Source organism: Halyomorpha halys, unplaced genomic scaffold (assembly GCF_000696795.3).
Source record: "Halyomorpha halys isolate HHAL.00 unplaced genomic scaffold, Hhal_1.1 Scaffold752.1, whole genome shotgun sequence".
NCBI lineage: Eukaryota > Metazoa > Arthropoda > Insecta > Hemiptera > Pentatomidae > Halyomorpha > Halyomorpha halys.
In genome coordinates, this window is record NW_027108250.1 from 753,235 (window position 1) to 765,660 (window position 12,426).

Below are 12,426 nucleotides of genomic sequence, written 5' to 3' on the forward strand. Positions count from 1 at the left end.
TATATATATGTAAAAGGTTTGGGAATTTATGGCAGTCATTTTTTTAAATATACGATTAATCATTTATTAAAAATAGTTTGCAGCATTGAACTTCAGATGTTTTTTAATTTGGATTTTCTTAGCATATTTCAGGATATATCATTCTTAAGCATACCTCCTAGCTTAAGGTGAATTGCTGATGAAGGATAAAAAAACTATTCGAGAAATATATAAAATATTTCTTTTTATTATAAAAAGTTTAAAACACCGGTAATACAATATAAAATAATAATAGTCGAACACAACATGCAAAAAACATTACACTAGTTGATTGTAATTAAGAAATTAAAGAAGAAAGATCTGAAGACTAAAAAGGAAGTTAGTTTCAAAAGCTCAACTTCAAACAGGATGAAATTTCACTTTCACTCTGGGATAGCAATTTAGTATGTTTACTTGACAAACAATTCAGATATTAACAACATGAGAAAGCAATATAACTTTCTTCAGCGTCTTTGGCGACTTGTCATTAAAACTGCTTCTCACGACCTTCTTGATATAACTACTTAAAATGATTAAATCCGTAGAATTAACCAAGTCTCTAAAACTTGGAGCTACAACTTGTAGGAGATCAAGGACAACTGCATTTCCCTTTCCTTGAAACTAATAATTTGCAATCAATGTTAATTGTTTTTATTCATTTCAGCAAATGAAAATATATGTATTTATTACTTTACCACAGAAAACAAAAACAATAAAGAACTTTACAGACTTGATCGAAACTGCTCAAATAATCAAGCAGAAAAACTAGCAGTACTAAAAGCTACATACTATATATTAAGACAAATAAAAACACAATACCTATCTTCAACATTTATATAAACAACAAAATAGTAATTTATTCCATAAAAGTAACAAAATAAAAGACCCACTTACAGTACAAATTTGTAATAACTTCGTCGAACTAATGAACCAGGGCATAAAAGGACACATTGGTATTGTAGTTAACGAATGAGCAGAAACGCTAGCAAACACATTAGCTTGTAATAATCAAATGCCAACTGAATATAGCTTAGTCCCTGTTTCTTACGTTAAAAAATCTTTACTAACTTAATCGAAGAGTGGAATAGACAATGGCAAAAGTCAAATAAAGGATGACGACTACACAAATACATTCCGCACATCATCCCACAAAACTATACCATACCGAAAACACCCATTACAAACTGACTCTGACACTTTCATACAGAACACGACCAAATATCTAAAACCTAAAAAGATTTCACTTACAAAATACAGACGCATGTAAGTGCGACGGAGGAAGTCAACAAACTTTTCAACACATATTATACGACTGTTACATATATGACAACATAAGATATAGTTTGTTCATATCATCTCTACTACCTCTACTTGAACAAATATTGTATAAAAAAAAAAGACATCATAGTACTATAATAAAAAAGACAACATAGACCTGAAATGTTAATGTGTAGAGCAATAAGCACATTGAGAATTGGTGGAATCTGGCGATTTAAGTGACATCAATGAAAAACAAAACGTTTCTCTTCCCAAAACAATTGATATAACAAGTGCCGAAACCTGGGAACTTTCAGTCAAGAAGAATTTTTTTTTCATTATTCCCTTTGAATTATGGTCAGTAACGGAATAGAAAGAGCAGCAGTTCTGAACCTGGAGTGTCTGAGCCAAAACAACCAACCTTTATCTACAGGTAACCCACTTCCGGAAGAGATTCTGCCACCACCAGAAGTCTCTTTAGCGCAAGCTCATGCAACGACACTAGAATGGATTAAGGTCCGTACGGCAACTGCCCAGGAGCTGAGAAAGGCGGTGTGACCTAGAAACATTTATCTGAGAGACCGGAGAATTAAATAATTTTTTAAAAGAGAGCATTCGCCTAATGGGCCGAATAGAAGCGAAAAAGTCGGAGAATTTAGTGTACAGTGAGGATGCAAAAGCACTGAAAGCAGCGGTGGTCTGCCGAGTAAAAAGAAGTATCTTAAATCAGATTCAGGCGGATGAAGAGACAAGGCAGATTAAAGAAGGCATTCAGAGAGAGACGGTGGACCCCAGAGGACATATTCGTGATGATCAAAGAAATGAAAAAACCCGAGTGGGGAGCATGTCGCAGAACTCCTGGCACGGTATAAGAGAATCACTAATAAACTCAGCAAGATGATGAAGAAATTTCAAGTACAGGGTCGGATGCAATTCCTATCCATGGTACTGAAAATTCAATTGGCAAAAGAACTAGGAAATAAGGAGGGAATGCCGGGAGACCGCTCATTTGTGGAATGTCCTCAAGGGGTCCACCAAGAGTAACTAATCGGGATTTACATCCCTCATCCCACGTCTTACATCTTACATCAACACGAAGTGCACCCACTCCACCACTCAATTTCACCAGAGCTTACCGGCATTCGATAGTATGAAAGCTCCCAGTATCTACAAGGCATCTAACTCCTTCTCTTACTCGAATAATAGACATACCGCCACTCCCTTTCTTCACGTTGTTGCTCACCAATTTGCGGTCTTCTCTCTGCCGGTACGCATCTCAAATCTCCTCACCGGTCCTTTTTTCATCCTCGGTCTACCTCCACACATTCTTCCTGCTCCTCTGCCCTCTTCTCAGATCCCTTCCTTCTGCTTCAGTTTCTGAGACGTCTAACACTTCTGTGGACTCCCTTGCGGATTCGTTTCTTTTCTGGGGTACTTGTCTCCGGCTCAGAAGCTGGGCGTTAACCTCCATAGGTTCCATCTGGTCCGATCTCTACCCACGGTACACATTGGCACATTATCTCCCTCATTTCCGCACTCGAAACACTGAGTTGGGGGACACTGGGCCCCAGGTGCCTAATTTCATCCGTGACACTTGCGGTCCTCTTGCTAGCTTCTGTTTCTGGGTTTGGCTTGCGATGTTCTTCTATCCCTGTTCCTGGGGAATGAAACGCAACATTTAGGAAATAGTCGGAAACTGCAATGTGTGCCTAAGTAGTATGTACGATAGGCATCCTCCTAAGGCAACATAAGAAGAGAACCCCACCGCAGATGCTCCTCTCATTGATCTTCAAGTAGACTCCTTCACGTGGAAAGGCTATAGGTGGATCACTATCATAGACGGCTTTAGTGAACTGGCCATGACACACCTGTTGTAAGACAGATCGGCGAAAGCAGTGTTACGAGCATTGTTGACTCGGTTCCAATTTTATATAGTGACCGACAGCATTTCGTCCGACACCGGAAATTCGATAATGCGAGCATCAGGAAGGAAGTGCAAGCCCTGGAGGTAGTATGGCACCGCAAAACCTCAGGACATGGGTCGGAGCAGGAAGAGTCGGAGAGGGATAGAAAGGCTTCATAGCACACTCAGTAATCACTTTCGGTTGCTGTTTTGCCAACTGGACCTATAGTACTTTAGATAGAAATTGCATCCGACCCTGTACCTGTATTGTCTCCATCAACTTGTTGAGTTTATCAGCGATTATGTTGTTGCGTGCCAGGAGTTCCGCATACTGCCTATTAGACTGCCACAGTTTCTTGGTCTCCCTTATCATCATAAATGCGTCCTCTTCAGGAGCCCATCGTTCGCCTCCAAACGCCTTCTTCAATCTCGCCTTGATAAAGCTCTAGGGCGTCTCCTTATCAGCTTGAATTTGGTCGTGGATACTTCATTTCACCCTGCAGACAACTGGTGCCCTTAATGCCTCAGCATCCTCACTGCCGAGCAGGTTTTCAGCTTTCTTCGCAACTGGTTGATTTCTTGCTTCTAGAGGTCGATTGGCTGATACTGGAGGTGGGTTGTTTAAGTTCAAAGCCTTGAAGTTTAGAACTGCGGCTAAGTATTCCGTTACCCGCCATTATTCAGAGATTAGAAAAAAAATTCTTTATGCTAAAAATTGTTCCAGTATCCAAAGTTGCCGGGTTTCGGCACCATTTAAGACTGTTCCAAATCAAAATAATACAAAAAAGAAATGGGGTGATCGATACAACACGCTGGATGGCTTTTTCACAACTAAATTTATTGGCAGACTCCGTCCGCTTATATAGACATCGATCAGCTGACAGGGCCAATCAGCTGATATCGCAGTAACAGCTGACTGTAACTTGTATTTACGTTATATATGTCCACAAAAACACCACATATAAGAATCAAAAATCAAAACGAATAAACATAAACATAAAAAACATTTTCAGCACTGCTCATTAATTTTGTCCTATGAAAGGTTAATTTAGCCTCCATTTACTGGGAAGTACGTAGAACATGTTTAAATAATAACCAATTAGCTAAAAAAAATGATCATCCAAAGAGGCGAAATAATAATCAAGGATTGCTTGTCTAATTGGCCCTGAAAAATGAGTGATAGGAAATTTACTGTTTTGTTAAAAAAAAATTAGTCATCTTTTTTGATAATAAGCTCAAGTGATTTATAACTGAATATTCGTTCTCATTACATTGTTAGTTATGTTAGGCATTTTAAATGAATGTATCGTATTAAAATCAGTGTTACAAAATGACTCTTAAGATTATTATTCACATAGTTTAGGAAACAACTACAATTCTATATAAATTATTGGAATATTAAATAAGATAAAATATAAGTAAAAATCTTTACGGTCAACTATATATACATATATATAAAATATAAATACCTCGATAGTAACTTTCTGCCGAGCCATTGCTTTCTCCACTTCACTGTACATGATAGTATTGTGTATACCCAAACCACAAAAAATTGTGAATGCCTGTAAATGAAACAGAATTTATTAGATGAAAAAAAAACAAAACGCTATGTCCAAAACTACCTAAAATAAGAATTGATTAATTATTTATTTACATCTGAAATTACAATACAAATATTAACACAATACCATTACGTATTAAACAGATTTTTTTTTCAATGAAGTAATGTAATCTATAACTGAATATGCATTCACAGTATCTTATTAATTAATGTTTGACAATTCAAATAAATTTATGGCATTAATATCAGTATTACAACATAACTCTTCACATTACTAATAATTAATTACTAATACCATAAGATTTTTAGCCTTCATTATGAAAAATAATAATGCAATACCGTGGGGTTTGAAACCTTTTGAAGCTTTAAAATGTTTCTCCTTCTATTTAATAAAATAAAGCCCCTTGAGTAATTAAAAGCTTTGCCCACTGTCGAGTACCACTCGGTCTCAAAGGCTTTCAATAGATTTAAATTTACATGGCTGAAATAACAAAACAAAACCCTTTTCTGAATCTTATTTAAAACATTAAATGGCAGTAAACGTTTTATGATATTTTTTTAGGTACAGAAGAAACTCATTTTCTTTTTTAAAATTATATTCTTCTTGGATTTGCCTGTATAATTTTGTAAATTGAGCCGAGGCACTAGAAGTAGTGACCTATAAAATAACTTGTGACTAATATCATTAAAAATCGGATATCTCGGCCTTACAGGAATGTTATAGATGGCTACCAAAAAGGATTAGAAGGAAGAAAAGGAAGCACCACGCTAATGGAATTAACGCTAATGTTCAGTCAGGATTTCCTCACGTTATCATTTTTACATAACTCCATAAAAATGATCATAAATATTGAAAATTATGAAAGAAATACTTTCAGAAATTGGACAATCAATATTATATAATATGAAGGCATAGAGAGACTCAAATGTTGGATACCTCTACATCGAATGGCTCAATAGTAGCTGGCGAGAGACCACGAAGGAGACCTGAAACCAGATGATTAGGCAGAATAAGCAAAGGGCGAAACAGTGGCCCAGACATATAGAATGCTAGGCCAGACGCCCAAAGACCTACAAGGTCAGTAGAATAAAATTAAAAATATATAAACTTTGTCACCAATCTTGTGAAACTACCTTGCTAGGTAATTCCTCCGGGAAAGTCGAATTTGTTCAAAGAAATCTTAAATATCATAGAAAAAGAAATAAATCTTAATAATCTTATATTCGTGTATCTTATCTTTTAATTTATATTCATGTGCTACCTTTTTAAGTGTACTTGTATTAATTACTTTAATATTAATTTTCTATTATAATTTACACTTCTCTGTATCCCCACTAATTTGGTATATTGTCTTTCTTAATCACTTACACATATTGTATCCCATTATTTTATACTTTATTTTTCCTTTGTTTTTCTATCTATGAGTGTTTTTTTTTTTATTTATTATTTTGTAAATATATCTTCTCCCCCTCTTTTATGTGTATTACATTTATTGTTTACCTAATTTAAATCTTTTCTTTACAATGTTTACTTTAAAATTATTTTCGTTATTGTGGCATGCTAACTGCCATCCCCACTACTCCTAATACAAACGGCTCACTCTGACTTTGACTCCCGTTACAACAGGTATGAATTCTGTCTCATCATTTGATTTTATTAATTTCTTTTTTCATCTCTTAATTTGTACTTTCTTTAATATTTCTTCTCTTATTTTATCTATTATCTGTCTGTTACTATTACCCTTTTCATTTACTGTTTACAACCATTAATTTTTCTTATTATATTTTACTTTTCATTATATACCCCTGTTACTTTCCACTTATGTTTTTTTCTTTTTTTTTTTGTAACTATGTCAAGTGTTTGTATCTTTTTTAGCCCTGACGAAGCTCTGCAACGTGGGACGAAACGTTGGATCAATAAAAATAGTATAATCATTTACTATTTGAGTTTTTTGACCGCACCCGGACCATATTCCATTCATCCATAAATCTTAAATATGGTTAATTTGCAAAGGTGCAAATATGCAAATTTGTATCAAAGGTTTTTTTTGTAACAGCATGTAACAAGTAATATTCTCTCGAAGAGAAAACATTAATAACTTTCTATTGAGTATTAAATTTATCCGAGCTTTCACACTTTGTTTTATAATAACTCTGATAAACCATGAGCTGTGTTATGTAAGCCATGTGCTAGGCTCTGTTGATGATTTAAGTCCCTTACGATGATTTAAGGAAAGTGTAAACAAGAATCCTACTTTTCTATGTGTAAATTAAACCGCAAGCATGTCAAGGACACTGAGGAAATGATCAGGGGTCAATTAGGATTTGAACACGATATGTTTTTAAATTTTTTGTTTGAGAGAATGTTTTTACTTCATGGGCCTGGAGTATATGCTAAAGAACCTTAATGATCTTCTATTGTTCAGCTCTGCAATGGGGGGAATGCCTCTCCCACCAATATTCATTCTGACCCAGATGTATGCATGCAATACAATGTTGAATTCGAAATTACCAGACCTTTTCACACCCCGACAAAATATATTCTATATTCATAATAAAAGTGATTCATTTGACCATATGTGAATAATTGGTGAACAAAGATATTAGTGTTAGATATATCATAAAATATTGAAAGAAATATTATCCAACCATATTTATAGGGTCCAAGATTTCAGTACGACTCTCCGATTCCAAATCCAATTAAACTTTTCAAAAATTCCCATGGCTCAATACACATTATACAATTATAAATTTCATAACCTAGGATGTGGTAACCTAGCGTGCTAGCAACGAACTTAACATTCTAAGATCGAATGGCAGTTTGAATTCAGCCTGGGTGGGTTGAAAATTGTCCTGAAAACTATCCGTCTTTTCTGCCATAAGTATAACATGCGGCATTTAACGCCAAAAGACGTTGGCAACAATAATAAAATTTTATTAGAAATTTATAAAATAAAAATCAATGTTTGAAAAGAACATAGTTAAAAAAAAATAACATCCACTGTAATAAATTTATTTAGTAATATTAAAATTGTTCCTGATTAAAATTAGTGATTTTTCTCGTCTGGTTTATTACTACCTATTTATATTTATATTTTATTTAAAATTAACTGATAAGTAGTTTTTGATATCTATCGTATAAGTTTAGCAATAAAACTCAGCAAAATATATACAATATGAATAAACAAGATTTCATACATTTCAGTGTATAATTATTGCGGTGTTTAGTCAAGAATCTAGATTATACGAGCTAATTAACACATTGTTGTCGTGAAATGTTAAAATAAGTTTTTAGCAAACATTCCATCCTTGCTATAACTCAACAATAAGTTAAAATGAACATATTTTTACAACAAATTATTTTTTTACTTATCCAGAAAGAAGAAAAAAAAATGTGGAAGAGGTAGGAATTGTAATTGGCACATAAAAAGTGAGAAGCGGGTTGCATTTGACAAACTGTCGGAACTAAGTTATACTTGAAAATAAAGCTGAGAAAAAAAGTATACTTATTTATGATTGACAAAGTTTTTATTTATATGAATTCAAGATAAAAAAAAATTGAAGTCCGTGCCAGAGGCAAAACCGAGCCTTGAAAAGGATTGTACAAGTTCCCCTCTCACTTAAATTTTTTTTTTCAATATTATTAATATCTGTATTAACGTTTATTAAGAAAACATTATATTACTAATTAATGATGGTTTAAGGGAATCAGCCATACTTATTTTCGAATATATTTTAAGCTGTAGTTTATTTTATGAGTTGACATTGTTTATTGTTTATTGTTGAATTGTTGACATTGATTGTTGACATTTTTTGACATGACTCTTATATCATGACAATAAAAACAAAAAAAAAAAAAACCGACAGCCCATAAATATTACATCGAGCAACGGGAACCAAGCATAATTAATGAAATTATCCATACAGATTAGTATATACAGTATTGGGCAATGAAAAAAGTATGAATCATGCGCAAATAGTTATAAATTTCCAATAAGATACATATACTATATTTAACTTCAAATTAAAGTTTCATTTGTTTCTCCTCCGTAGCAAAATAAACGAAAGACTCATATGTGGTGTAAAATCATTTAAAAAATAAATAAAATGAGGAGCTCCAAACTAAATTCATTTGGGTTCGGAAATATCAAGTAATGAAGAACAAACTTAAAATTTCAAGATATCATCAACAAGAAGCACTATTATAAAAAAAAAAAATTAAATTAATTTTCACACCAGAAATATCTCATTACTCCAGTGAAAATTGATTTTCTATAGAATAAACTTCTAAAAAAACAAACAGAAATAATAAAAATATGTATAAACTGTAATATATCTTTTATATACCATGTTATTATAATAATATCAGGTTGGGGAGAAATAAATACATTATTTTTACGTGAAAGACTATATCTAACATGTTTCGGATTGTCCAATATGGACTAAATATGCACCGTTTTACTTTATAATTTGTTGCCATTTGAAAGGTAGCTTCCCTCTCTCTCTCATAGGAGGCTTCGTCCCTATTGCCGAAAAACTCTAGTAACCTATTTTCAGTCTTCTCTTGATGCCAAAATCTTATCACCAAGAAAGCTTTTAATACATTATCAATAAATACAAGAAAAAGATGATAAGCGCTTGGTGTCAGGTCTGGACTATATGGTGGATGCACCAAAACTTCCCAACCAAGCTCCGGAGTTTCTGCGAGTCACTATAGATGTGTGATACCTGGCAATGTTTGATGTAACACGACATCTCTTCTGTTGGCCAATTCTTGCCGTTTCTGGTCAATCGTAAGCTTCAAATGGTCCAGCTATTGACAATAAAGATCCCAATTAAGTGTTTAGCCACATGGAAACAACTCATATTAAATGATTCCTTTCCAGGCCCACTAAATGCACAGTAGAACCTTCCTGGGCGTTAGTCCTGATTTTGCCACCGTTTGAGCTCCTTCATCGCGCTTTAAACACGATAGTTTTCGCACAAAGTTGTTGTATGTGATCCATTCCTCATCCCCAGTCGCCATCCGTTTATGAAATGGGTCGATTTCATTCCGTTTGGCCAACGTTTCGCAGATAGAAATTCGATCCATCATGTGTTTTGATGTGGCACCCAAACATCAAGTTTCTTTTTGAGCCCAGCTTTGTTCAAATGGTTTAAAACTGTTTTATGGTCGATTTTTAGTCCTAGGCGATTTTAGTTCCTACGACTATTAACATGCCGGTCACCTTCGATTATTTATGTGATTTTATCGACATTTTGGACGACGAGCCTGCCAGTGTGAGGTGCGTCTTTAACACCAAAAATACCCGAACGGAATCGATAAAACCAAAATTACGTGTACGCTGTTACAGTATCGGGACCATAAACACCATTCACAATTTCAGCCACCTGGCTTGAAAATGCCTTTATCAAAGAAAAACTGAAAAATTTTCTCTTTGTTGACTTCCATCTTTAACACACTGTAACGCACTACTGAATGGATCAAACAAAAAAAGCAAATGAATTTTTGTAGTGCGAAATGTCACCTTGACAACGAGCACAAATCTGAAATTCTTTGATGGATACTTTACGAGCTATCGGTCGTCACAGCCATCAACCGAAAAATAATAGATTTCTTTTTCCCCAGCTTAATTCTCATTCAAACTGTATGATGCTTGCTTAATTTTGATGAGTAAAAGTTATTTCTTTTTAGATCATAATATTTCGTGAATTTAAATAGCACATTTTTCAATTATTTTTTATATTTTATTTAGTTATAATATTAATTTATTAACAATATCTAACTACTAATTTATCTTAATAAAATAAATGGTGAGCATAGCCTGATCTTTATGATCGAATCTGGACCTAAAATGGTTCGAGACTGAATTCATGTTTTGCGACTGCAAAATAGTAGTTAATGATCCAACAAATTGTGAAGTATAATTAATGAGTTTATTAGAGTAAAACCATTTCTCCCCCTTTTGATTAGCACTTATACCTTAATTTAAATATCCATAACTAGTTCTGTACTTAAAGGCCATTATGGGAAAAACTAAGAGAAAGCTTCCATATTTCAAAATTCTGTTAATTACCCCTTTTACCCATACTTTTACCATACCCGTTACTATTTAGCGCTTATGACTCTTTCCTAAACACAAGTAGGGTGTGGGTTCCATTCTACTATAGAGAACTACCATGTTTTAATAACATTATTTATTTTCTTATAAAAATAAAATTAACAGAAATGACAATAAATAGAGAAACAGAATGAACCACTCACCTCAAAGAGCTGCTCGTCATTCTCATCAAAAGGGTGTCCATTTATTTTGTTTATGATAGATGCAACACCTGAAATAAATGTGATTATTAACAACTTGTATTAACACAGATTCATGCAAAACTAAAATAAATGTCTGTAGTACTATATTTCTTAAAGAAACTGTGTCAATTATGTTCTCCAGTTTTTTCTCTTTAATACACTGAAGACATATATATCTTACAATATTTCTCATAAATCATTTTAAATGCCTGTCGAACAGATTCGATACTTAGGACTCCATCTTGACAAGAGACTTACTTGAAATCAATATACAAGACTGAAACGACAAGAAACTGGTCATTGATTCCGATTGCTACAACACGTACCTGAAAAACGCTCTAAACTTCTTACTCACTACAAAAAATTAGTATACACTACAATAATCAGACCAATTTGGACATACGAAATTGAGCTCTGAGGCTCTACTAAACCATCAAATTCCTCCCGCATCCAATCCTTACAATCCAAAATCCTAGATGATCCTTATTACGTTACAAATAAACTCACCCACAAACATCCCTTTCGTTGCAGATTTGACCTAAAACAGATACGCGTCTTTTCATTCCAAACTTCTTTCCCATCCTAATCCTAACCCTAAATTCTTAATCTCTCATCCTTAATAATGCCTGATAATCCTCCGAGGCGTCTGAAAAGATGACCACGGGACTTTCTAATTTAAATTAATACTTGATTTTGAAGTGTATATGAAACATACAACATATTTACTTACCGTGTTTATTATTTGTATATTTGTAAATCACATTAAATAAATCTATAAATAAAAAATTATATTATCTGGTGAAAAGTTAATATCTTTTGTCAAATGAAGGGGATGGTGGTGAAGGGAATGGAATCAGTGGTCAGAAATATTTACCAAAATCATCACAAACCTAAAATTTTGTTTTTCACCCGCTTTCAGGTCGCGTTAGTACGAAAAAATAACCTATATGAAATCGTATTAAATTTGGAATGACTATGGGAATCTTTCCATAGGAAAATCCAAGGTTAAGAGTGCTGGAAAAGAACTGATAAAAGTTACAAAATGGAGTTCATTCACCATAATAAAAGAAAAACTTTATATTTGAGAAACTTTATTCACAATCATTTTTTAAAAAAAATTATTTAATGTAATTTACAACTGTACAAAATAATACAATAAGTCAATATGTTGTATGATTCATATAGACTTGAAAATCTTGGGAAGGAACCACCCATCGGTGGTACTTCAAACATTAATTTAAATTAGATGATCCCGTGGCCATCTTCTTTTCAGACACCTCGGAGGATTATCAGGGATTGGTAAGGATGAAAGATTAAGAATTAATGGGTTAGGATAGTTAACCCTAGCAGCACCAAGGTAGTATTCATTACGGCCTACTCCAA

General features: G+C 33.7%; 1 protein-coding gene across 1 annotated transcript in view; it reads right to left on the bottom strand.

Annotated features, from left to right (window-relative positions):
- Positions 1–12,426, bottom strand: part of LOC106685897 (dual 3',5'-cyclic-AMP and -GMP phosphodiesterase 11A) — a gene marked incomplete at its 5' end in the record, with an annotated part of 110,559 nt that overhangs the window by 49,192 nt on the left and 48,941 nt on the right. Inside the window, 2 exon segments of the mRNA XM_067046612.1 lie at positions 4,648–4,740; positions 11,005–11,072. Of these exon segments, the coding sequence (XP_066902713.1) occupies positions 4,648–4,740; positions 11,005–11,072 (161 nt within the window).